Here is a 27,983-nt window from a genome sequence, read left to right on the forward strand (position 1 = left end):
AATTTTTTTTGGTATTTTTAGTAGAGATGGGGTTTCTCCATGTTGGTGAGGCTGGTCTCGAACTCCCGACCTCAGGTGATCTGCCCTCCTTGGCCTCCCAAAGTGCTGGGATTACAGATGTGAGCCACTCTACCAAGCCTAGAGGAATTATTAACCAGATAAATTCTATTTTGAGCCATAATTAAAAGCCTCCCTTTACATTTCATATATTCTGGTTTATCACCAGTACAAATTTTGATGCTGAATAAGTTGTGGACCATAATTAAAGTTCTTTCCACATTCCCTGTATTCATAGGGTTTCTCACTAGTATGAATTCTATGATGACTAATAAGCTGTGAACTCTGAGAATAGGCCTTCCCACATATCTTACATTCATAGGGTTTCTCCCCAGTATGAATTCTCTGATGTCTAGTAAGGTCTGAGCCAGAACGAAAAGCCTTCTCACATTCCTTACATTCATAGGGTTTCTCACCTGTATGGATTCTTTGATGTTTAATAAGTTGTGAGCTCTGACTGAAGGCATTGCCACATTCCTTACATTCATAGGGTTTCTCCCCAGTATGAATTCTCTGATGTTGAGTAAAATTTGAACCACTACTAAAGGCCTTCCCGCATTCTTTACATTCATAAGGCTTCTCACCTGTGTGAATTCTCTGATGTCGAGTGAAGTTTGAACCACTACTAAAGGCCTTACCACATTCCTTACATTCATAGGGTTTCTCACCAGTGTGAATTCTATGATGTCGAGTAAGGTCTGAACCACAAATAAAGGTTTTTCCACATTCCTTACATTCAAAGGGTTTCTTGCCAGTATGAATTTTCTGATGATGAGCAAGTCTTGAGGGATGTCTAAAGGACTTTCCACATTCCTTACATTCATAGGGCTTCTCAATGGCATGAATTATCTCATGTGTAGCAAACTGTGAACCATGTCTAAAGGTTTTTCTGTATTCTTTAGATGCACAGAATTTCTCTTTACTATTAATGATTTGCTGTAATGTAAAGGATCGATGCTTCCTCAAAGTGGGCAGATCTTCATGAGTGAATATCAATTGATTGAAATGTCCCTCCTGAGAGCCAAGTTGTTTCTCAAACTGGATATTACATTCCCAATCATCTCTGAACCTAGAGCACTGAAAATCACGTCTTGTGAGTTTTTCCATTATTTGCCAGTGGGTTGATTCTATTTCATAAATTTCTTTCTTCAGAAATAATTTCTTGGTCTCACATCTTGATTCCAGGACTGAAAGAAAATATGAAAGCAATCACTCATGTTTTTATTTGTGAGAAACAAAACTTCAGTCAATATGGGAGAATTTAACTGCTGTTTTTTACAAATGGATGAGGAAAACAGAGAGAAATCAGGTTACATCATAAGATGAGGGGAGTGATTAGGAAAACAAAGTAAGTCACAGGTTCCCAAACATTACTATAGGTTAGAATTCCTTTGGGAAGCTTGCTAAACATACACATCATGCCTTAGTCATATCTCCCTTGTTAAAGGATGACTCTAATCATACCCACGTGCAATTTCTCATTGCATATACACACACAGACACATAACAGCATCCCACAGTATGAATTGTAAAATAAGGGAAGTGGCAAGGTGTGATGGCTCACTCCTATAATCCCAACATCTTGAGAGGGTGAGATAGGCAGATCACTTGAGGTCAGGAGTTTGAGATCAGCCAGGCCAACATGGTAAAACCCACCTCTACTAAAAATACAGAAATTAGGCATGATGGCATGCACCTGTAATCCTAGCTACCGGGAAGGCTGAGGCAAGAGAATTGCTTGAACCCGGGAGGCAGAGGTTGCAGTGAGCCAAGACTGCACCACTGTACTCCAGCCTGGGTGACAGTGAGACCCTGTCTCAATAAATGAGTGAATGAATGAATGAATGAATGATCACACTGTTAACAAGGCTATTGTCAGGATGAAATGAATATGCCTAATGGAAAATCCCCAGGGATTGGTAAACTATGGCCTATGGCTCTGGATCCATTTTTACAAATGAAGTTTTATTAGCCACACTTGTTACATATTATCTATGGATGCTTTTGTGCTAAAAGGGCAGAAGTGAGTAGGTATGATAGAAAATGTGTGAACTGCAAACCTAAAATACTTACTATTTGGACCTTCAAGAAAAATTTCGCCAGCCCCTGGTTAGATATGCATTGTCTAAGAGAGTAGTCACTAGCCACACGTGGCTTTTAAAATTTCAAATAATTTAAATAAAATGTGCATTTTATTTTGAAATAGTTGAATTTGAAAATTCAGTTTCTCAGTCACATTATTCATATTTCCAATTTTCACCAGCCAAATGTGGCCAGTGGCTTTTGTACTGGAAGTATATACTGGACATCACAAATATAGAATATTTCCATCACCATTGAATGTTCTCTTGGATAGCCCTGCTCTGGATTCTGTAACTGGACAGCCAGAGCTCTTTAAAAAAATGATAAGGAACTAGAGGGTGGCAATCCAGAAAAAAGCCTAGCTTAAGAAAAGTCCAGTGTGAAATGAACATAGTATGAGTAGTAAATAGGACTCATTTGTGGACAGATATAGTATATGTTTGGAGTTTGATGAAAATAGCGTTTGTCTTGGAATTCTGAGATGCTAACCTTTGTTAAAGAGAAGAGGGGGCTTAACAAGTACATGAGCACTATAGTAGTGATGAATGACTGGCAGAAAAGACATTTGTAGGTTCAAGAGAAGGAGAGAGAATAAAATGGAAGGCAGTGTATTGTACTGACAGATCAAAGATACTAGATTCAGTTACATGCATTTTATACTCAAATTTGAATAATTATAAGCTTTATTTTCTTGGGCAAATTAGTTCAATTTTCCAAGCCTGCCATTCTCTATCTAATACAACAGGAATGATAACCCTTACGACTGTTGTGAGGATTGGGATTAATGTTTGTAAGTACTATGGAAGGATTTCCATACAAAAGCAGGGACATTAGGCAAGTGTAGTGTTTTGAAGTGCTATGGGCCCAGAGTAACTGGGATTACAGGTGTGCGACACCAGGCCTGGCTAATTTTGGTATTTTTAGTAGAGATGGGGCTTTGCCACGTTGGCCAGGCAGGTCTAGAACCCCTAACCTCAGGTGATCCACCTGCCTCAGCTTCCCAAAGTGCTGGGACCACAGGGTGGGCCACTGCGCCTGACCCCCTGACTTGTATGAAAAAATGAAAAAAAAAAAAAAAAAAAAAAGGCAGGGAGAGTAACTAGAAGACTTCAAAGTCACCGACTCTTAGACAAGGAAATGGAGGGGTAAGGAAGGTATAGCTTTGTAAACTATTATAACATACACGTAGGCCAGGTGTGGTGGCTGAAAGATGCAGGTTAAAAATAAGTAAACCTACAGTCATTTACTAATAGATACACAATATATAAAAGATATATATTGCAACATCAATAACATGACATGGTTGGAGAAGTTAAAAGTGTAGACTTTTTATATGTGGTCAAATTAAGCTATTATTATTACTATTATTATTATTATTATTGAGAGACAGAGTCTTGCTCTGTAGCCCAGGCCAGAGTGCTCACTGTAAACTCACTTCCTGGACTCATGGGATCCTCTGACCTCAACCTCCTGAGTAGCTGGAACTACAGGACTACAGGTGTGTGTTCCCACACCTGGTTAATTTTTTTTTTTTTTTTTTTTTTTTTTGAGATAGAGTCTAGCTCTGTCACGCAGGCTAGGAGTGCAGTGGTGCAATCTCAGCTCACTGCAGCCTCCACTTCCCGGGTTCAAGCGATTCTCCTGCCTCAGCCTCCCAAGTAGCTGGGATTACAGGTGCCCGCCAACATGTCCAGCTAATTTTTTGTATTTTCAGTAGAGACAAGGTTTCACAATGTTGGCCAGGTTGGTTTCAAACTCCTGACCTCAAGTGATCCTTAAATATTTTGGTAGAGACAGGGTCTCAGTATGTTGCCCAGGCTGGTCTCAAACTCCTGGACTCAAGCGATCCTCCCACCTCAGCCTCCTGAAGTGCTGGGAATACAGGTGTGAGCCACCACACCCAGCCTAAAATTATTATTATCTTACAACAGACCATTATAACTATGAGATGTTTTATGTAGGCCTTATGGTAACCACAAAGAAAAAGTCTCTAGTAGATACACTGAAGACAAAAAGAAAGACATCAAATCATACCACCATAAAAAAATCAGATGAGAAAGAGTGAGATAGCAACAAAGAAACTGTAAAATTGTCAGGATTAGCTTGGCAGAGTGGTTCAAAAGTGTAGCCCCAGTTACTTGAGAGGCTGAGGCAGAAGATTGCTTGAGCCCAAGAGTTCAAAACTGCAGTGAGTTATGATCGTGCCACTATACTCTAGCCCCGGCAGTAAAGGTAGACCTCATCTCTAAAACAACAAACAAAGAATCATAAGTGACTATGAATAATGATATGCCAACAAATTGCATAAACTAGAAAAAAATGGATAAATTCCTAGAAACATGAAATTACCAAGCCTGAATGATGAAGAAACAGAAAAATCTGTACAGAGCAATTATGAGTCAGATAGTTCAATCAGTAATCAAAAACCTCGTAATAAAGAAAAGATGAAGATTTGATGGCTTCACTAGTAAAATCTATCAAACACGTAAAGAAGAATTAACTCTCTTGGGCTTGGTGGCTCACACCTGTAATCCCAGCACTTTGGGAGGCCAAGGCAGATGAATCATGTAGTCAGGAGTTCACAACCAGCCTGCCCAACATGGTGAAATCCCATCTCTACTAAAAATACAAAAAATTAGTTGGATATAGTAGTGGGCAACTGTAATCCCAGCTACTCCGGAGTCTGCAGCAGAGAACTGCTTGAACCTAGGAGGCAGAAGTTGCAGTGAGCTGAGATTGCACCACTGCACTCCAGCCTGGACAACAGAGCAAGACTCTGTCTCAAAAATAAATAATAAAATAAAATAAATCGTATGCAGATGATTGATACTTTCCTTTGAACAGGTATTGACCCTGTTTAGTTCAGGCTGCAAGTTCCAACAAGCCTGTGGACTTTGATTCCAACGTCAGTTTGGTTTTCAAGGGCTTTGCAATGTTACTTGGATTTGTCCTGTGTGTGCACCACCTAGTCCAATCTAAAACTTAAACTTTAGTCTTTGATATGTTATTTATGGACAGATCCACATATATTCAGGTCAAAAGAGCCTAGGAGTTCATAAAAACTGAGGTGGTTTTTTTTTTTTTACTTTGGAATTTTTGAACTTGAACATGGATTCTTTTTTGAACTTGTTCCTTGCTGTGATTTTTTGAACTTGTTCCTTGATACTTTCTTGTTCCCTGGATCTCCCCTCTTCGGTTCTCTTGTCATAACCCTGGGGCTTAAGTCACCTCCCTCTGCTTTGTACTTTCTGCAACTACGGCTGGGTGTGGCAGGAGGAAAAAAAGTGATGGGGGTTCACTCTGTAGCAACTCTAATAAGAAAAGAAGGTTCCTATCCCCTGTAGTTTTAGATACCTGCAGGCCCCCACTGCTTCTACTGCTGCTGCTGCTATTGCTGTGAGACTGTCTGGAGGCTGTGACATGGAAAAACAGGCAGGAAAACATATACATATATTTGTATGTATGTGTAAACACTCAGAAGCAACAGATTGCCCCAGTTTCTCTTGGTGTTAAGAATACCATTTCTTGTTCCTTCTGCCAAAACTGGAAGGCTTTTCCTAGGCTAGGCCCGGTAATCTCAGCATTTTGGGAGGCCAAGATGGGAGGACTGCTTGAGCCCCGGAGTTCAAAATCAGCCTAGATAACATAGGGAGACTGTTTTTATCAAAATTTTAAAAATCAGCTGCGCATAGTGGCACACACCTGCTGTTTCAGCTACTAGGGGGCTGAGGTAGGAGAATCGCTTGGGCCCAGGAGGTCCAGATTGCAGTAAGTTAGCCACTACACTCCAGCTGGAATTATCTCAGTCTATACCCTATGCAATAAACAAGTTAACTGCATTTGTAGACCCCTAAAAACATACAGAAAATACCTAGAAATAAAATATCAAAAAAACTATAAGCCCTTTTTTGGGATAAGTTTGTAAAAATATATTGAAATACCATCAAGAAGGCCTAAATAATTGGAGAAAAGTACTGTGATCATGGTTAACATGATTTAATATAACAACGATATCAGTTACTACTAAAGTGATCTACAAATTCATTGTAATTTTTTTTTTGAGATAGAGTCTCACTCCATTACCCAGGCTGGAGTGCAGTGGCATGATCTCATCTCACTGCAACCTCTGCCTCCCATGATCTTGTCTCACTGCAACCTCTGCCTCCCAGGTTCAAGCAATTCTTGTGCTTCAGCCTCCTGAGTAGCTGGGATTACAGTTGTGCACCACCAAGCTGGGATACTTTTTATATTTTTAGTAGAGCCAGGGTTTCACCATGTTGGCCAGGCTGGTCTCAAATTCCTGGCCTCAAGTGATCTGCCTGCCTTGGCCTCCCAAAGTGCTGGGATTACAGGCATGAGACACCATGCCTGGCCAAATTCAATGTAATTATACATACTAAAAACTCAACATTTTAAATAAAACATAAAGTAAATTTTTTTTGTTTTTTTAAGATGGAGTTTTCTGCCTGGTGTGGTGGCTCAAGCCTGTAATCCCAGCACTTTGGGAGGCCGAGGCGGGTGGATCACGAGGTCAAGAGATCAAGACCATCCTGGTCAACATGGTGAAACCCCGTCTCTACTAAAAATACAAAAAGTTAGCTAGGCATGGTGGCACGTGCCTGTAATCCCAGCTACTCAGGAGGCTGAGGCAGGAGAATTGCCTGAACCCAGGAGGCGGAGGTTGCAGTGAGCCGAGATCGCGCCATTGCACTCCAGCCTGGGTAACAAGAGTGAAACTCCCTCTCAAAAAAAAAAAAAAAGAGGCCGGGCGCGGTGGCTCACGCCTATAATCCCAGCACTTTGGGAGGCCGAGACGGGTGGATCATGAGGTCAAGAGATCGAGACCATCCTGGTCAACATGGTGAAACCCCGTCTCTACTAAAAATACAAAAATTAGCTGGGCATGGTAGTACACGCCTGTAATCCCAGCTTCTTGGGAGGCTGAGGCAGGAGAATTGCCTGAACCCAGGAGGCAGAGGTTGCAGTGAGCCGAGATCGCGCCATTGCACTCCAGCCTGGGTAACGAGTGAAATTCCATCTCAAAAAAAAAAAGAAAAGAAAAGATGACTAATCTCCATCTCATACTAGTCACAAAAATCAATTAAAGTTGCATTAATAGGGCTTTAATAGGAAAGTGAAAACAAAAATTCTTGGGAGTGTAAGATCAGCATGGGCAACATGGCAAAACCTTGTCTCCACAAAAAATATAAAGTTAGCCGGGTGTGATGGCAGATGCCTGTAGTCCCAGGAAGCTGACGAGGGAGGATCACCTGAGCCTAGGAGATAAAAACTGCAGTGAGCTGTGATTGTTCCACTGCACTCTAGCTGGGATGACTTTTTCTGTCTAAAAAAAAAAATTGGAATTAAAATACAAAATTGGGCTAGGGAAGGTTTCTAAAGGTCCAAAAAGTATAAATCATACAGAAGAAAGATAAAAATGGCAGAGTGCTGTGGCTCACGCCTGTAATCCCAGCATTTTGGGAGGCTGAGGCAGGCAGATCATAAGGTCAGGAGATCCAGACCATCCTGGCTAACACAGTGAAACTCTGTCTCTACTAAAAATACAAAAAATTAACCAGGTGTGGTGGCGCGCACCTGTAGTCCCTGCTATTCGGGAGGCTGAGGCAGGAGAAGCACTTCAACCTGGGAGGCGGAGGCTGCAGTGAGCTGAGATCATGCCACTGCACTCAAGCCTGGATGACAGAGTGAGACTCAGTCTCAAAAAAAAAAAAAAAAAAAAAGTTTATAAGTTGGCCGGGCGCGGTGGCTCAAGCCTGTAATCCCAGCACTTTGGGAGGCCGAGGCGGGTGGATCACGAGGTCGAGAGATCGAGACCATCCTGGTCAACATGGTGAAACCCCGTCTCTACTAAAAATACAAAAAAAAAAAAAAAACAAAAAAAAAAACAAGGTAATATTTTGAAGAGATGACTACCAAGAATTTCCTATCACTAAAAAGAAAGATGTAAGTCCTCAGATTAAAAAATACTACCGGCCGGGCGCGGTGGCTCAAGCCTGTAATCCCAGCACTTTGGGAGGCCGAGGCGGGTGGATCACGAGGTCAAGAGATCGAGAACATCCCGGTCAACGTGGTGAAACCCCGTCTCTACTAAAAATACTAAAAATCAGCTGGGCGTGGTGGCACGTGCCTGTAATCCCAGCTACTCGGGAGGCTGAGGCAGGAGAATTGCCTGAGCCCAGGAGGCGGAGGTTGCGGTGAGCCGAGATCTCACCATTGCACTCCAGCCTGGGTAACAAGAGCGAAACTCCGTCTCAAAAAAAAAAAAAAAAAAAAAAAAAAAAAAAAAAAAAATACTACCAGAAGCAAGGCACAAGGGGAATAAAGGTAATCATATCTTAATTTATCACAGTAAAAATTTAGCCTATTAGAGGAAAATATTACATTTTCCATTAGAGAAATGTAATATTTTCCTCTAATGGAAAGGAACAAGAATCATCTATTAAAAAGAAAACAGTGAAGAAAATCTTCATGGCCTTGTGGCAGGCAAAGATATATTAAAAGGGATAACAATGTACAGTTGGCCCTCTGTATTGGGTGGGAGGGGTGAGGAGGGGTGAGGTTTGGTTCCAGGATCATGGCAGACACCAAAATCTGCGGATGCTCAAGTCCCTTATATAAAATGGCACAGTAAGTTGGTTTCAACCAACTGTAGGTCTCAACCTATTAATAAGGAGGGCCAACTATACATATTTTAAATCCATGATTGGTTGAGTCTGCAGATGCAGAATCCACAGATATGAAGGGCTGACTATACATATGGGCTGATTGCATTTATGTAAGATTCAAAAATAGGCTAGGGAAGAATTTCTTACTCAAGTCCCAACAAGTGTGAAGCATTAAAAGATGAATACATTTGACTACATTAATCATTAAGAACTTCTGTTCACCCAAAAGAAAACCAAAAAGAGAGTTATATTCAATTCAAAGTGGAAAAAGACACTTGTAGTTTGTAGAATATGCAAAGTCTCATAAGCAGAATATATAAAGAACCCTTACACATCATTAAGAAAAATACAGCCGGGCGCCGTGGCTCAAGCCAGTAATCCCAGCACTTTGGGAGGCCGAGGCGGGTGGATCACGAGGTCAAGAGATCGAGACCATCTTGGTCAACATGGTGAAACCCCGTCTCTACTAAAAATAGAAAAAATTAGCTGGGCACGGTGGCGCGTGCCTGTAATCCCAGCTACTCAGGAGGCTGAGGCAGGAGAATTGCCTGAACACAGGAGGCGGAGGTTGCAGTAAGCTGAGATCGCTTCATTGCACTCCAGCCTGGGTAACAAGAGCGAAACTCCATCTCAAAAAAAAAAGGAAAAGAAAAATACAGACCAACAGAAAAACAGGCAAAAGATTTGAGCAGGCAATTCACTAAAGAATTTCAGAAAACCAATAATGACATGAAAATATGTGTTAAAACTCATCAGTGAAGAAAGAGATGTGGTCGGGCATGGTGGCTTATGGCTGTAATTCCAGCACTTTGGGACGCTGAGACAGGTGGATCACTTGAGGAGTTCAAGGCCAGCCTGGCCAACATGGTGAAACCCCATCTCTACTAAAAATATAAAACTTGGCCGGGCGCGGTGGCTCAAACCTGTAATCCCAGCACTTTGGGAGGCCGAGGTGGGTGGATCACGAGGTCGAGAGATCGAGACCATACTGGTCAACATGGTGAAACCCCGTCTCTACTAAAAATAGAAAAAATTAGCTGGGCACGGTGGTGCGTGCCTGTAATCCCAGCTACTCAGGAGGCTGAGGCAGGAGAATTGCCTGAACACAGGAGGCGGAGGTTGCGGTAAGCTGAGATCGCGTCATTGCATTCCAGCCTGGGTAACAAGAGCTAAACTCCGTCTCAATAAAAAATATATATATATATAAAACTTAGCCGGGCATGGTGGCACATGCTTGTAATTCCAGGCTGAGGCGGGAGGACTGCTTGAACCCAGGAGGCAGAGGTTTCAGTGAGCCAAGATCGTGCCACTGAACTCCAGCCTGGGTGACAGAGCAAGACTCTGTCTCAAAAAAAAAAAAAAAGAAAAGAAAAAAAAAGAAATGCAAATTAAAACCACACCAAATTATTATTATACATTCAATAACTGATAAAAATCCAAGTTTGACAATTTTGTACACTAGGAAGCATGTGCAACAATGGGAACGTTCATATACTGCTGGTATAATTGTAAACAAATACAAGTGTTGAAGAAAAGTTAAAATCAGACAACTGGGCTGGGTGAGGTGGCTCACTCCTGTTATCTTATCCCAACACTTTGGGAGGCTGGGGTGGGAGGATCACTTGAAGCCCAGAATTAGAGACCAGCCTGGCCAAAATGGCAAAATCCTGTCTCTACTAAAAATACAAAAATCAGCGGGGTGTGGTGGCACATGCCTGTAATCCCCATAACTCAGGAGGCTAAGGCACAAGAATCAGTTCAGTCTTGGAGGTGAACTCAGATCATGCCATCGCACTCCAGCCTGGACAAGAGAGCTATACTCTGTCTCAAAGAAACTAAAAAATTAGGAAGCTAGGTTGGGAACAGTGGCTTACGCCTGTAATCCCAGCACTTTCGGAGCTGAAGCCAGGGGATCACTTGAGCCCAGGAGTTTCAGACCAGCCTGGGCAATGTGGCAAAACCCAGTCTTGACAAAAAATTAGCCAGGTGTGGTGGCATGCGCCTGTAGTCTCATCTACCCAGGAGGGTGAGGTGGGAGGATCACATGATCCCAGGAAGTGGTCAAAACTGCAGTGAGCCATGATCATGCCACTGCACTCCAGCCTGGGAAAGAGTGAGACCTTGTTTTTTTAAAAAAGTAAAAGCACCCTATGGAAACCAATAGACAGGTAAACCGTTATTATTTTGCAAAGTCCACAAAAACTGACAGAATAAACACAGTAATAGATTAAAAATGTAAAACATATGAACAAGTTAAAGATAATTATCACACTATGGTGAAAATGTTCACTCTCACACCTACTCAGTATAATGACAATAAAGCAGTCGAATATACCAAGATATCACTGTAACATTTATATAACTTTGCGTTAAAGTTACATAAGGGAGAACATGTCCATATTTTTTAAGAATGACATAATGAGATTATGCAAGGGCAAAATGAAATGAAGTTTTGTATTTGTTTGAAAATATTTGCGGCCGGGTGCAGCAAATATTTTCAAACACCTGTAATCCCAGCACTTTGGAAGGCCAAGGCAGGTGAATGACCTGAAGTCAGGAGCTCAACACCAGCCTGGCCAACATGGTGAAACCCTGTCTCTACTAAAAATACAAAAAAATTAGCCAGGCATGGTGGTGGGCGCCTGTAATCCCAGATACTCGGGAGGCTGAGGCAAGAGAATTGCTTGAACCCAGGTGGCAGAGGTTGCAGTGAGCCGAGATCGTGCCATTGCATTCCAGCTTGGCTAAAAAGAACAAAATTCCATCTCAAAAACAAAACCAAAAAAAGAAAATATTTGTGTGACAATAGCAGTAGATGAGTGGCACGTACTTTTGAAAATTTTCACAATGAAAAACAACATTCCGGCCAGGCGTGGTGGCTCATGCCTGTAATCCAAGCACTTTGGAGGCCAAGGCGGGTGGATCACCTAAGGTCGGGAGTTCAAGACTAGCCTGACCAACATGGTGAAACCCCATCTTTAAAAATAAAAAAAATTAAAAAGTAATAAATAATTTAAAAAAAGAAAAACAACATTGTATGACTTGTCAAATAAATGAGCCAAAACATTTATTTGAAATAAAAATTAAACATTTTTAGAGAATACAATGAAGAATACTACCAAACACATTGTGAGTGTCTGAAAGGTTCAGAAATATCTTGGTTCTAAAATTAGCTGGGTGTGGTGGCGTGTGCCTGTAGTCCCAGCTACTTGGGAGGCTGAGTCGGAAGAATTGCTTGAACCCAGGAGGCGGAGGTTGCAGTGAGCCAAGATTGTACCACTGCACTCCAGCCTGGCGCCTGGCGACAGAGTGAGACTCTGTCTCAAAAAAAAAAAAAAAAAAGAAATATCTTGTTTCTGAAAATCTATCCTAAGCAAATACAGGAAAATTTGTATGTATAAAGTTCTGCTTTTTTTTTTTTTTTTTTTTTTTTTTTTTTGAGATGGAGTTTCGCTCTTGTTACCCAGGCTGGAGTGCAATGGCGCCATCTCGGCTCATCGCAACCTCCGCCTCCTGGGTTCAGGCAATTCTCCTGCCTCAGCCTCCTGAGTGGCTGGGATTACAGGCATGCGCCACCATGCCCAGCTAATTTTTTGTATTTTTAGTAGAGACGGGGTTTCACCATGTTGACTAGGATGGTCTCGATCTCTCGACCTTGTGATCCAGCCACCTCGGCCTCCCAAAGTGCTGGGATTACCGGCTTGAGCCACCGCGCCCGGCCTAAAGTTGTGCTTTTACATAAAGAATGCTTATATGCATAAAGAATGGTGCTTTTACAAACAAGCATTGATTAGAAAACAGCCTAAATATGAAGGTATAAATACTTGAACTGCACTAAAGGAAAAAACACAGAATTATATGAGAACATGCACGTAGATACTGTTACCTATCTAATCTTCATGGTCATATCTTCTTGGTACTCTTCTTCCTGAGTTTACCTTCTATCCTGCTGTGTGCTCAGCCTACATTTCCTTGCCATATGTTCTCCTGCTGTAAACTTCTGGGGGTATTAGGGTGCTTCCAGTTTCTGTCCTTGCTATATTTATTCTGGTATTTCATCCAGTCTCAAGACTCTGTATCTCTATGTCAAACACTCTCTAAATTTCCCTCCAATGCTGATCTGACCTCGCAGTTCCAGACTTCTATACTGAACTGCCTGCATGACATCTATGCTGTGTCCAATAAGCACCTGAAACTTAACATAAGCAAACCCACCGTTGACTTTGCAACCCCCAAATCTACTCGTTCCCCATTTCAGTAATTACAAAGCCCATTCTTCCATAGGCTTTCCCTAAAAAGTATGACTTCTTTTGTTCTCTTATATTCCAAGACTGGATCCTGGTAACTCTTCCTTGAAAAGATTTCAAACCACCACTTCCTTCCACTGCCACTGATTTCAATAGTCTCTGAGCTATCAATGTATCTCAACCAGTCTACTACAAAAACCTGCTAAACAGCCACTCTGCTTCTAACCTTGCCTCCTACTAAGCAGGTAGGGTAATCCTTTTAAAACATATGTTGCTTCAAAGTTAGGTGCAGTGGCTCAGCTTGTAATCCTAGCATATTGGGAGGCCAAGGTGGGAGGATCACTTGAGGTCAGGATTTCGAGACCAGCCTGGCCAACATGGTGAAACACTGTCTCTACTAAAATACAAAAATTAGCCAGGTGTAGTGGTGGGTGCCTGTAATCCCACATACTTGGGAGGCTGACACCTGAGAATCACTTGAATCCAGGAGGCAGAGGTTGCTGTGAGCCAAGATCATGCCATTGCACTCCAGCCTGGGCAACAGAGCAAGACTCCATCTCACACAAAAACAAAAACGTAAGTTGCATCAAGCCATTTCTAGGTGTCACAGCCTTCTGATAATTTCTCTTAGAATGAAAAGATTTCCCATGGCCTGTGTGGCAGACAGTATATAAACTGACCCACTCTTTCCCACTACTGCCTCTTTGATCTCATCTCCCACCCACATACCCCTCTGCCCTCACCACTCCAGTCAATGGCCTCTGGGGCTGCTCCTCAAATACAACCAACACAGCCCTTGACGGTCTGGCTTCCTCAATCTGGAGAGGGCTTCCTCCCAGTACCTACAATGATTTACTATTGTGCTTCTTCAGGTCTCTGCCCAAATTACCATATCATTTGGTAAGATATGGCAAATTTCTCTTTCCTCTTCACATAAAATAGCATCCTTTATCCCCTTCCTCTACTTCATGTTTCTTTTGAGTATTTACTATTACCTTATACATCATATATTCATCTATTTTCATATCTCTCCCTACACTGGGGGAATAAAGATTATGCTTGTTCTTTTTTTTTCTTTTTTTGAGATGGAGTCTCTGTCGCTCAGCCTAGAGTGCAGTGGTGTGATCTCAGCTCACTGCAACCTCTGCCTCCTGGGTTCAAGTGATTCTCCTGCCCCAGCCTCCTAAGTAGCTGGGACTACAGGCCCATGCCACCACACCAGCTGATTTTTGTATTTTTGGTAGAAATGGAGTTTCATCATGTTGGCCAAGCTGGTCTTGAACTCCTGACCTCAGGCGATCCACCCACCTCGGCCTCCCAAAGTGCTGGGATTACAGGCATGAGCCACCATGCCTGATAACATGTGTTCTACTCATTACTGTAACCTCAGTGTTGAGAATAGTGTTGGGCATACCATAGGCACTCCAGAAACATAAACTAAATGAATGAATGTGCTGTCCTGTTCCTCCTCCTTCAGACCAAATCTCTCTTTGCCACTTCTGAGTTTTCCATGGAGACATATACCCTTTATTTCCAACACTATCTAAAGTCAAAGATGCTCACACCCAAATCTTCCCCTATGACTTCTATGTGGATCAACCCCTCTTCTACTTTATTAGCCCTCACTTTCTGCTAAGCTCCCTATTTTAACTTCACTAGGGTTGTTCTACTTTGTAGAAGTTATTTGCAGACACACTCTAGTACTTCCAGGCAGTAAGTTCTGAAATTGTTATTCCTTTTTTAAACTCTGCAGCAACTAGCTGAGTGCCTCATACATGTTAGAAAAATCAGTAAATGTTAGTAAAAAATATATATGAATGAATAAATGAGAGCATAAACCCCTATTTCAAAAATCTTAGTAAAAGAAAATAAGTCTTTGGCAGTGTAGGAAAATATCTATTTCTGGAGACAGTGATGCTTTTATTAGACCAAATACAAAGGAGGATGAGAACCTAGGAAGGAAATGAATCCAAAATATGGATAGAAAGAATATCACTAGAGAGGGTGGAAGAGGGCACCAGCTGGTTAGAACTGAGAGGGAAGTATAAGAGGAGAAAAGTAGCTGGGTGCAGTGGCACACGCCTGTAATCCCAGCACTTTGAGAGGCTGAGGCAGGCAGAACATGAGATCAGGAGTTCAAGACCGGCCTGGCCAACATAGTGAAGTCCTGTCTCTACTAAACATACAAAAATTAGCCAGATGTGGTGGTGCCTGCCTGTAATCCCAGCTACTCAGGAGGCTGAAGCAGGAAAATTGCTTGAACCTGGGAGGCAGAGGTTGCAGTGAGCCAAGATTGCACCACTGCACTCCAGCCTGGGTGATAGAGTGAGACTCTGTCTCAAAAAAAAAAAAAAAAAAAAAAGAAGAAGAGAAAAGCAGGCAAAATGTGTTACGTAAGGGGGAAAGGTAGGATCATTTGAAAGCTCATGGAGGAAAGGTCTTACATTTGCACAACAGGTCAAAAGACTTTGAGGGGAGTTTCCCAGATAGCATCTAAAAGATGCAGTCTCTCTACTGGCCAAATTGGGCATTACCTGCTGTGCCTCACTTACCTGGCCACTGGCTTCTTGTTAGCTCTCTGTCAACTAACCAGGGCTCCTTCCCTTGCTCCAAGTAGGAGATCACATTTGGTTTAGAAATAGAATGCCCTGCATACAAAAGAAGTAACAAAACAAATTTATCATGAGAATATCCTAGAATTCAAATCCAGTCCCTTCATTATAAAGACAGACATGATATTATGAGAAGAGTCAAAGAAAGGTACAACGGACTTATGAGCAGAAGATGTAAAACATCCCCCAAAACTCAGTGCAGCTTCCTTTTTCCAACTCTGCAATATTCAGAACATTCCTGTGAGAACAGGATGTTGAAATTCAACTGGTTTTGAAGAGGCAGGTGAGCATTTCACATTGGAGGAAGCAGACCTTCCAAGGGCAGAATCTAAATTACTATGGACAGATGTCCTTACCCATTGAAACCAGGTTGCTGTAATTCTCCAGCATCACATCTCTGTATAAATCTCTCTGATCATCATTCAGGCATTCCCACTCCTCCTGAGAGAAGTCTATGGACACATCACTGAATATCACTGACTCCTGGAACAATAACCATGTATATGACTTGATTAATCAAAAAAAGTATTTTTTGTGAAGTAAAGAGCGAAGAAAAAGATTAAGGTAGAGGAAGTAAAATATAGTGAGCATATGGATGGATGTCTGGGACGCAGTGGAAGATTATGAACAAATAAGCACAACTGAATCACTGCATTCCCATGTCATTCTGTTTCCTCCAAAGGAAACTGCCTGAATATGGTAGGATATCTCCATTACTCAAACAAGATTGGGTACAAAAATTCAGCTAAGAGGGCTTTCCCAGTTAAATGAAATTGTATTTGCAATGCTTCACACTATACCTGTCATACAATAAATCAATGATACGTCTGATCTTCTTTCTGCCCCTCTTTTCCCAAATAGCTGAGAGTCAAATTTCAGAATAAGGGATAAAGGCAAGACATTAAAAGCCTCCAGAGAGAAGAGCAGGTCATATAAAAGGCATCAAAAATTAGAAGGGCAATGGAATTCTCAAGAACACCTCTAAAAGTGAGAAATGATAAGAACAATTCTTCAATATTCTGATGGAGAAAATAAACGCTAACCTAGACTTTCATAACCAAACTATCATTCTGTTTTGAGTGTTGAGAAAAGACATTTGTAGACATCCAAGCACTCAACAGTTTCTTCGGAAACTTCTAGAGAATGTGTTCCACAAAAACAAGGGACTAAACAAAAAAAGAAGACAACACAGGATTCAGGAAGTAGGTAAAGTCTCAGGAAAGCTGTGCAGCCGGCCTAGAGAGGAAACTAGACCAGATGGGAACAAAGAAACATGAAATGGGGAAGCAAGTCTCTACATCAAAAGGAACTATGTGTCTGACCACAGGGAAACATATTAATTAGCAGTGATGCTGGAGATTCTGGATATAAATACAGACTAAGCAAATGGGGAACAAAGCAGTTAACCCCAGGAAAATGAAGCGTTCTGCAGAACAAAGCCATGAGCTTGCTTGGCAGAGAATAATATTTGCAGCCATAATAAGGTGTATACTATCGATTTAACCAAAAATGGTGATATGATAACCATCAGGAAAAATGATGGTTATTGCGGTATGGGAATACAATGTTCCTTTTAACTTTGCAGTCAATCAAGAGATAATGACTAAAGTGAGTTCACCAAAAAATGGTGATTAATCAGTTTTCAAGAGTTGAGGGCATTGGCCTCTTGGAGTGGGACTGGTGATGGGACAAAACCAGAACTGAACTGCTTCCCTTGTAGACGTGCATAAAATTACTTTTTAAAATACTGTACCTTAGAAAATTATATTTGCATATACTTTAAGACTCTGACTCATTCCTATGCCAGACTCTTATATAATAAGAAATGTTCCTTGTTACAACAAATGCTATTCATAAGTATATGTTTCTCACTGAATAATATTCTATTATAAGGCTATAAAAGACATCTATTCTTTTGCCTTTAGATATTCAGGCTGGAGGTGATCTTTAAAGACTTCCCCAACACTGGCCCAACCTTATTTATAACCACCTACTGCCCAGCTTTAAATTCCCCTGATAACTAAGTGACAGAGACCTGATGAAGGACGATTCAGTTTCACTGTTGACATTACTGACATCACTGTTTTTGTTTTTAAACAGGGTCTTCCTTTGTCACCCAAGCTGAAGTGCAGTGGTATGATCACATCTCACTGTAACCATCACTTCCTGGGATCAAGTGATCCTCCCACCTCAGCCTCCTGAGTAACTATCATGCCTGGCTGATTTTTGTATTTTTTGTAGAGACAGGGTTTTGCCATGTTGCCCAAGCTGGTTGCCGGGATTCAAGCAAACCACTAACCACAGCCTCCCAAAATGCTGGAATTACAGGTGTGCGTCACCACATTCAACCACTGATTTCAATTTTTCATGGATGCTTAGTGAGGTATCAGAGCTTTGTACCAACCACTAGTCACACTCTCAGACATAAAAGGCTCATTAACCAGGAGAACGTGCCATGTACTAAAACTGCAATCAAACAAAACCACAGCACGTATTTTAGTATTGCAAAACCCAGGTCTATGGAGCTAATCAGAGCTTTTTCCTGAGTTGCCCCTGATTTCTTATTTTCATCCTGTCAAATCACTGTCTAAGCAAGGTAGATTAATTAATTCAATGTGGGGAACACATTTCTATACTATCAGGATTTCTGGTAAAAGTCTGAGATAGGAGATGTTCAAGGACTTTGTAAATGAGTATGTAAACATTGTCTAAAAGTGGGGTGGGGCAGGGTAGCTGGGCATGGTGGCTCACACCTGTAATCCCAGCACTTTGGGAGGCCAAGGCAGGTGGATCATGAGGTTAAGAGATCGAGACCACCTTGGCCAATATGGTAAAACCCCATCTTTACTAAAAATATAAACATTAGCTGGACATGGTAGTACGTGCCTGTAATCCCAGCTACTTGGGAGGCTGAGGCATGAGAATCGCTTGAACTCAGGAGACAGAGGTTGCAGTGAGCCGAGATTGTGCCACTGCACTCCAGCCTGGGCAACAGAGTGAGATTCTGTCTTAAAAAAAAAAAAGGCAGGGGAAACTAGAAAGAAGACGAGTTGTTTAGGAAGAAATGCATGTCCTATTCCTGAAAGAGGACCCTGGAAAACAATGTAAAAAAATGATCCCCAACCTGATCTGAGTCAGACCATTATTACTTACATAATTCTTAATCTCTTTATGGAAAGAAGTAAATATTCTTTTTTTTTAAAAGATGGGGTTTCACCATGATGGCCAGGCTGGTTTTGAACTCCTGACCTCAGGTGATCCACCCACCTTGGCTTCCCAAAGTGCTAGGTAGGATTACAGGCCTGAGCCACCGCGCCCGGCCTACAAGTGAGTATTCTTGAGAAATAGATAGGTGAGTTTCTGATGCACATTAATCTAATTAAAACTTCTTCAGAGAAATTTGTTATTCAACCACTTGGCTGACTAATAGTTAACTGTGAGTTAAGAATATAAATTTTTTAGCCGGGCGCAGTGGCTCAAGCCTGTAATCCCAGCACTTTGGGAGGCCGAGGCGGGTGGATCACAAGGTCAAGAGATCGAGACCATCCTGGTCAACAAGGTGAAACCCCGTCTCTACTAAAAATACAAAAATTAGCTGGGCATGGTTGTGCGTGCCTGTAATCCCAGCTACTCAGGAGGCTGAGACAGGAGAATTGCCTGAACCCAGGAGGCGGAGTTTGCAGTGAGCCGAGATCGCGCCATTGCACTCCAGCCTGGGTAAACAAGAGCGAAACTCCGTCTCAAAAAAAAAAAAAAAAAAAAAGAATATAAATTTTTGGCTGGGCATGGTGGCTCATGCCTGTAATCCCAGCACTTTGGGAGGCTAAGGTGGGCAGATCACTTGAGGTCAGGAGTTCAACACCAGCCTAGACAAATGGCAAAACCCCTTCTCTACTAAAAATACAAAAATTAGCTGGGTGTGGTGGCATACACCTGTAATACCAGCTACTCAGAAGGCTGAGGTAGGAGAATTGCTCGAACCCAGGAGACAGAGGTTGCAGTGAGCTAAGATCGCACCACTGCACTCCAGCCTGGAAGACAGAGACTCCATCTTAAAAAAAAAAGGAAAGAAAAGAAAAAAAAAGGTAAATTTTCTTTTTTTTTTTTTTTTGAGACAGAGTTTCGCTCTTGTTACCCAGGCTGGAGTGCAATGGCGCGATCTCGGCTCACCGCAACCTCCGCCTCCTGGGCTCAGGCAATTCTCCTGTCTCAGCCTCCTACTAAGTAGCTGGGATTACAGGCATGTGCCACCATGCCCAGCTAATTTTTTGCACTTTTAGTAGAGACGGGGTTTCACCATGTTGACCAGGATGGTCTCGATCTCTTGACCTCGTGATCCACCCGCCTCGGCCTCCCAAAGTGCTGGGATTACAGGCTTGAGCCACCGCGCCCGGCAAAAAAAGGTAAATTTTCTAACAATGATTATCTAATGAGTTCTTTCTTTTCTATGAATTGGCCTGTTAGAGATCCTTTCCTTTACAGCAAAATTCTGGCATTGCTTATAACCAAACCTTTTGAAAGGTGTTTTTCTTTCTAACATCAAAAAGCATCATAATGAGGAAAGCAAATGTTTACAGGTACTAGGGGTAAAAATCACTCTATCTGAGCAAAAGGAAACAGTATCTCACCTGAGCCATGGCTTTGATATTTGTAGAAAAGGATCTTCTCTTGGCTCTTCTTTTAGAAAAGGGTAGAGCTGGGAGAGGCAAAAGAAGATAGATAAGACCCTACTTTCCTCACAGCTCCCAGCCCAGCAGATGATTTCCCTTCTGTTCATGCTTTAGAAACACTTATGGGGTATCAATGAGGAGAATGGGCAAATCTCTTTATCATCACTAACTTCAAAGATATCAGGCTATAACTGGAGCAGGATGGATTAGGGCAACTCCATATGGCTAGGAGAATACATGTTTGTATACACACATATGCACACTTATAAAGATTTTTTTTAACTCAAATTATGTTATACACGCTTCTTACACATGTTTATAAACATCTTCACTTGCTATTTTTGCTTAATATATCCTGGAATAAGGTCCCAATTAGTACGTATTGTGCTACATAACTGGCTTAATAGCAACACTGTAGTCCATTAAATGGATATAACTTAATTCATTTAACTAATCTGTGGCCAATCATCATTTGAGCTTTATCTAGTTTTTCACTGTAATAAACAATGCTGCAATAAATATCCTTGTGCATATGTCATTTTACCTGTATATGAATTCTTAACAATTAATTCCTAAAATTACAATTGTTCAGATTAAATACTTCTGAAATATGGATATACCTGGGCTAAACCAGTATTCAGTGTGCTTGGATTGTATAATCGGGTTGCAAGTGCTAAGCAAAAACAACTTGCTTGCTTAGTTTGAGAAGACTTTTGGGGTTAATGAGTCTTGACTTAAGATAACTGAAACCCAGAAAATAAAAAATACTACTGAAACCTTAGGAAGATTCTAAAATTAATAATAGTAACAATAGGAAAGAATTTAAAAGTATAAAATGATGTAAACATAGACTAAACTCAAATCACTGATGTTTTAAAATAGCTTCTAAGTGTAAGTGTAGTAATACAACTTATAACAATTGTATGTATTCTTTTTTTTTTTTTGAGACAGAGTTTGGCTCTTGTTACCCAGGCTGGAGTGCAATGGCACGATCTCGGCTCACCGCAACCTCCGCCTCCTGGGTTCAGGCAATTCTCCTGCCTCAGCCTCCTGAGTAGCTGGGATTACAGGCACGCGCCACCATGCCCAGCTAATTTTTTTGTATTTTTAGTAGAGACGGGGTTTCACCATGTTGACCAGGATGGTCTCAATCTCTTGACCTCGTGATCCACCCGCCTTGGCCTCCCAAAGTGCTGGGATTACAGGCTTGAGCCACCGTGCCCGGCCCCGTATTCTTTTTTTGAGACAGAATCTTACTCTGTCACCCAGGCTGGAGTACAGCCATGCAATCTCTGCTCACTGCCACCTCCCCCTCCCCCTCCCAGGTTCCTGTGATTCTTCTGTCTCAGCCTCCCAAGTAGCTGAGATTACAGGTGTGTGCCACCACACCTGGCTAACTTTCGTATTTGTAGTAGAGATGGGGTTTCACCATGTTGGCCAGGCTGGTCTCCAACTCCTGGCCTCAAGTGGTCTGCCTGCTTTGCCCTCCCAGAGTCCTGGAATTACAGGTGTGAGCCCCTCCACCACCTGGCCAATTGTATATATTCTTTTTTTTCTTTTTGAGATGGAGTCTTGTTCTATCACCCAGGCTGGAGTGCAATGGCACGATCTTGGCCCACTGCAACCTCTGTCTCCAAGATTCTAGCTATTCTCCTGCCTCTGCCTCCAAGTAGCTGGGACTACAGGTGCCTGCCACCACACCCAGCTAATTTTTGTATTTTTAGTAGAGATGGGGTTTCACCATGTTGGCCAGCCTCGTCTCAAACTCCTAACCTCAGGTGATCCACCCGCCTTGTCCTCCCAAAGTTGCTGGGATTACAGGTGTGAGTCACTGCACCCGATCTTGTGTGTAATTTTTATAAACATCTTCACTTTAAGATGGTAAAGTGCCCAAAAGAATTAGTTATACTAAAATACTAAAGGAAGACTAAATTGTTTAAGGGGAAGAACTGAATTAGTGATCAATGTTTCAATGTTTAAGAAAATTTAAATGGCCAGGTGTGGTGGCTCATGCCTGTAATCCAAGCACTTTGGAGGCCAAGGTGGGCGGATCACCTGAGGTCGAGAGTTCAAGACCAGCCTGACCAACATGGTGAAACCCTGTCTTTTTTTAAAAAAAAGAAAATTTTGGTGTTTTGCTTATTAGATACAAGAATTTAATAAACTTAAAATTACACAAACTATAAACAGCAGTGAATACTATTCTCTATGCACCAAGCTTCTTGCAATTCATCAATTATTTCATGTAAAACTGACCACCCAGAAAGTAGCACCATGTTATCAGTTCTCTAATGGCTTCCTCTACCCATAAGCATTTCCCCAGATGAAAACCAAAGCAATCTAAGTGTCTCTTCCTTAAAATCTGAATGCGTCTTTTGATATCATTATTACTATTAAATATTAAGCTCTTAGTATTCTTTTATCAACCAAATAGCCTATGATATACAATGGCCAGGCATTGTGCTAGATACTAAAGAGTCAAAAATCTGGCCGGGCACGGTGGCTCACGCCTGTAATCCCAGCTCTTTGGGAGGCCGAGGCAGGTGGATCACGAGATCAAGAGATCGAGACCATCCTGGTCAACATGGTGAAACCCCGTCTCTACTAAAAATACAAAAAATTAGCTGGGCATGGTGGCGCGTGCCTGTAATCCCAGCTACTCAGGAGGCTAAGGCAGGAGAATTGCCTGAACCCAGGAGGCGGAGGTTGTGGTGAGCCGAGATCGAGCCATTGCACTCCAGCCTGGGTAACAAGAGTGAAACTCTGTCTCAAAAAAAAAAAAAGAGTGAAAAATAATCCAGAAAGAACTGGAAACAGAGTTCCTTCTCCTGTATTCCTCATTTTGAGCCCACCTTTCTGGTCTCTCCTCCTGGCCTTCCTCTGGTTAAAGGGATGTCCTCAAATGCTGTACCTTCCAAGCAGAATGGCATAAAATATTCCCACTTCAACATCTCCATACCATGCTTGTGCATTCTCAACACTCCCTCTTTATCCTGGAGGGCAGCCATACAGGCTGAATTTTTGCATCTGAAGATCTGCTCCTCTCTTTTAAATTCAGCACTGATTAATTTAAAAAAAAAAAAGGCTTATGCAATAAGAAAGAAAACTTCCTCAACTCAATGAGTAGCAGCTACAAAATACTTACTGTTAGGAAAGACAGTCACTGACAGTCACTGTAGGTCTCTTACACGTCTTGCTGGGTATGCCTAGAATGCAAGTCTCTAACTACTCTTTAACTGGGCCATTTTCCAGGGTTATTTATGCAGCTGATAACCTTGAGAGATGAGATAACAGCACAAACAGCAGGCTTGCTTACGTCTTGAGGTCAGGAGCTTGAGACTAGCCTGGCCATCATGGTAAAACTCTGTCTCTGCTAAAAATACAAAAATTAGCCGGGCATGGTAGCACCTGCCTGTAATCCCAGCTACTTGGGAGGCTGAGGCAGGAGAATCACTTGAACCTGGGAGACAGAGGTTGCGATGAGCTGAGATCGCACTACTACACTCCAGCCTGGGCGAAAGAACAAGACTCTGTCTCAAAAGGAAAAAAAAAAAAAAAACTATGATGACATTGCACCACACAACCAATAAAATAGTTAAAAGACTAACAGTACCGCCGGGCGCGGTGGCTGAAGCCTGTAATCCCAGCACTTTGGGAGGCCGAGATGGGTGGATCACGAGGTCAAGAGATCGAGACCATCCTGGTCAACATGGTGAAACCCCGTCTCTACTAAAAATACAAAAAATTAGCTGGGCATGGTGGCGCGTGCCTGTAATCCCAGCTACTCAGGAGGCTGAGGCAGATGAACTGCCTGAGCCCAGGAGGCAGAGGTTGCGGTGAGCCAAGATCTCACCATTGCACTCCAGCCTGGGTAACAAGAGCGAAACTCCGTCTCAAAAAAAAAAAAAAAAACTAACAGTACCAAATTATGAAGAGGATTTGAGGATATGAAGCAACTGGAAATTTCATACATTGCTGGATGGAGGGTAAACTGGAACAACCACATGGAAACTTGGTAGTATCTATTAAACATTAGCCTACCCTATGATCTAGCAATGCCACTCCTAAGTGTTAACCCTGGACAAAAAGCCTTCATATGTTCATGAAAAACATGGTAGAGTGTTCACAGCAGCAGCATCATTTGTAACAGCCCCAATCTGGAAACTACCCAAATATCTATCAACAATGTAATTAACTAATATGCTGCAATATATCCCCAATGTAATGAGAACTAAGTATAATTACACTGAACAACATGAATTTCACAAACATAATGTAGAACAAAAGAAGCCAGGCATAAAACAGTACATGCTGTATAATTCCATGTATACATAAAGTTCAAGAATGTGTAAAACAGCTGGACACACTAGCTCACACCTGTAATCTCAGCACTTTGGGAGGCCGAAGCAGATGGATCACCTGAAGTCAGCAGTTCAAGACCAGCCTGACCAACCTGGTGAAACCCAGTCTCTATTAAAAATACAAAAATTAGCCAGGCATGGTGGCTGGTGCCTATAATCCCAGCTACTCAGGAGGCTGAGGCAGGAGAATCTTTTGAACCTGAGAGGCGAAGGTTGCAGTGAACCAAGATTGCATCATTACGCTCCAGCCTGGGCAACAAGAGAGAGACTCTGTCTAAAAAAAAAAAAAAAAAAAAGAATGGGTAAAACTAGTTAAGGATGATAGAATTCTGAATAGATTGTGGGGGAGAAACAACTGAGAAGGGGCATGAGGAAACCATCTCAGGTCTTGGTGGCAAAGTTCTTTATATACATCTAGGAGTGTTACACAGCTGTACACTTAAGACTTGCACATTTTATATAAGCTCTATCAACAGCCTCCTGCTTTGTTGACCAGGCTGGAGGGCACTGGTGTGATCACGGCTTACTGCAGCTGCAAACTACTGGGCTCAAGCAATCCTTGTATCTCAACCTCCTAAGTAGCTAGAACTTACAGGTGCCAGCCACCATGCTTGGCTAACTTTTTTTTGTAATGTATTAATTAATCTATTTATGGTAAAATCAGGGTCTCACTATGTTGCCCAGGCTAGTCTCCAACTCCTGGCCTCAAGCGATCCTCCAGCTTTGGCCTGGCAAAGTGCTGGGATTACACACGTGAGCCCCACACCTGGCCTAAAAAAATCTTTTTAACTCTTGGAACTATGTTTTGGTAGGGATATGGAGCAATAAAATATTTCAAACATTGCTGTTCAAGTACAAGTTTGTCCTCCCACTCTGGTAGATATTTTGACACTGTTTAGTAAAGTGGAAGATATCATATGGACCAGCAATTCTACTGGTAAATAAACTCAAGCATGTGTACCCCATGTGAAAGAACGTTTGTGGCTGTGTTGTTTATAAAATTAAAAAAAAAAAACTATAAATAACTAATACGTCCATCATTAGAAAGGATGAATAATTGTGGTATACTTCAAAAGCGAGAATACAATATAGCAAAAAAATTGAATGAACTGCTATTTTATCTAATAGGGATGATTTACAGAATTGTAAAAATAAACCGGAGAGAGTACAACAACATTCATATAAAGTTTTAAAACGGGGAAAAACTGGAGTATAATGCCTCGAGAAGTACACATAAGTGATAAAACCTCACATTGTGTGACTTATACAGCCACACAAACCTGATCACATTCCCACCATGGGGACATTCGACTACAGACAATCCACACCCAAAGCAACAGGGTCGCACATGCAGGGCCCCTATCGATCACACAAGCACAAGGGCACACTTACCGAGGAGACATTCACAGTATAACCACACTGTCAGTCGGCGCACACCTGTACCCGGTCACAGTCACGATCACACACTAACCACAGCTACACACACAGATAGAAACATGCAGTTACTCGCAGGTATCCCCACCTGAACTCTGCCGCACACAGTCACACAGCCACACAGTCCCACCCCACTACGGGGACAACAGGGACTCGAGCAGCCACAAGCTCCCCACAGCCGCGCACACAATGCCGCACGTGGCCCTGCTCCTTCTCACACACACCAGCAGCCAGTCTCCGAGGCCGTGCTGCACACGGTGTGAGCGTTGGAAACACTCATCACAAGAGCAGCCTGTCACAATCGCGCGATCATTCACCACACACCTCCACAGAGACGTAAGCGCACACTTTCAACCTCACCTCTATCGACGCACAAGGCCGAGGCTCGGCCCCCGGACCCGCCCTCTCCCAGGTTCCTCACCTTAGGCCTAACGAGCTCCCGAAGCAGCAGAAACCTCCGTGGCACTAGGGTAGTTGTTGGTGAAGTCCTGGGGGTCCCGCCAGCGCGTGACTTGGAGGCTGAATCCCGCGAGAAGCACAGTCATACCGAGGAGTCCTCTGGGAGATGTAGTCAGAGACGTATTAGGGCTGGACAAGATGACTCCCGATCGTCAGGACAGCTGACCGCGCCTAGAGTCAGCCCCGCAGAAAGGATCGCGCCCCTCATCTAACAGCGGACGCCCCAGAGTCTTCATGGAGCCCCGCTTCAGGCTCAGACCCTGGCCCCCAAAGAAAGCCACTCCGACGTGTTTGAGATGGGCTTAGCTCCTGGACTCGTCCTATTGTCCCCAGGCGCTGGACAGCCTCAGAAACACGACAGCTCAGCATGGGAAGCCTACCGCACCGCTGAGCCTTCTGGGAGATGTAGTTCGGAACTGGGAAGGCAGTTGGACCCTTGGAAAGTCATCTTTTTTTTTTTTTTTTTTTTTTTGAGACGGAGTTTCGCTCTTGTTACCCAGGCTGGAGTGCAATGGCGCGATCTCCGCTCACCGCAACCTCTGCCTCCCGGGTTCAGGCAATTCTCCTGCCTCAGCCTCCTGAGTAGCTGGGATTACAGGCACGCGCCACCATGCCCAGCTAATTTTTTGTATTTTTAGTAGAGACGGGGTTTCACCATGTTGACCAGGATGATCTCAATCTCTTGACCTCGTGATCCACCCGCCTCGGCCTCCCCAAGTGCTGGGATTACAAGCTTGAGCCACTGCGCCCGGCCGGAAAGTTATCTAATTGCTCTCACATATTAGCCGGCGCTGGGCCACCGGCCGGAGACTTCCGGGAGTACTGTGCATCCAGTATGCGCAGGCGTAAACATCCCGGGTTGCTGTTTTGGCCACTGTTCTGGCGTGAATTTTGTTTGGTGCTCCTTAGTGCAGAGAGGTTATGGGACCAGGGGTTGTAAGACTCAAAGCTGGTTGGGGAGGCAAAAAGGGTGTAGACCAAGAATTTGCGATGTAATTGGGGAGGTCGAAGGGAAGGTATCCCAAATGTGGGACAGGTTTGGAGAAAAAGAGAGGAGTCTGGAATTGCAAAGGGCAGGTGTTATTCTGACTTCTGTGTGCTTTGTGATAAATGAGTGGGAAACGAAGTAAGGAGCGTTTCACTTTCTCCTGCAATTATTTTGTGTACTTGGACTAAGTATAGCTAATGGCCAATATTTGCCTGCTTTTGACCTATAAAGATACTGTATACACAGGCATGCATAGCTTAATAATAAGGGCAAATTCTGGCCTAGCGCGGTGGCTCACTCCTGTAATCCCAGCGCTTTGGGAGGCCAAGGGGTTCGAGACCAGCCTGGGCAACATGGTGTAAACCCTGTCTATACTAAAAATGCAAA

The 27,983-nt window shown here is 42.7% G+C and overlaps 1 protein-coding gene and 1 pseudogene across 3 annotated transcripts; one reads left to right on the forward strand and one right to left on the reverse strand.

Moving 5' to 3' along the window:
* Window positions 1–219: 219 nt before the first annotated feature.
* Window positions 220–26,855, reverse strand: ZNF566 (zinc finger protein 566). Of its 3 annotated transcripts, none has more exons than XM_010347991.3 (5): window positions 26,571–26,855; window positions 20,313–20,380; window positions 16,041–16,167; window positions 15,625–15,720; window positions 220–1,244 (listed from the first exon to the last, which is right to left on the reverse strand). In XM_010347991.3, exons 2-5 carry the CDS (start codon window positions 20,319–20,321, stop codon window positions 220–222), a joined length of 1,257 nt encoding a protein of 418 aa, XP_010346293.1. In that variant the 5' UTR covers window positions 20,322–20,380; window positions 26,571–26,855. The 3 variants fall into 3 exon arrangements, with proteins under 3 accessions (XP_010346293.1, XP_074242579.1, XP_074242578.1); XM_074386478.1 differs by lacking the exon at window positions 26,571–26,855 and adding an exon at window positions 23,207–26,562; XM_074386477.1 differs by lacking the exon at window positions 26,571–26,855 and having other exon boundaries at window positions 20,313–21,376.
* Window positions 26,747–27,949, forward strand: LOC101036904 (uncharacterized; annotated as a pseudogene).
* Window positions 27,950–27,983: the final 34 nt, after the last annotated feature.

This window comes from Saimiri boliviensis, chromosome 14 (assembly GCF_048565385.1).
Source record: "Saimiri boliviensis isolate mSaiBol1 chromosome 14, mSaiBol1.pri, whole genome shotgun sequence".
Classification (NCBI taxonomy): domain Eukaryota; kingdom Metazoa; phylum Chordata; class Mammalia; order Primates; family Cebidae; genus Saimiri; species Saimiri boliviensis.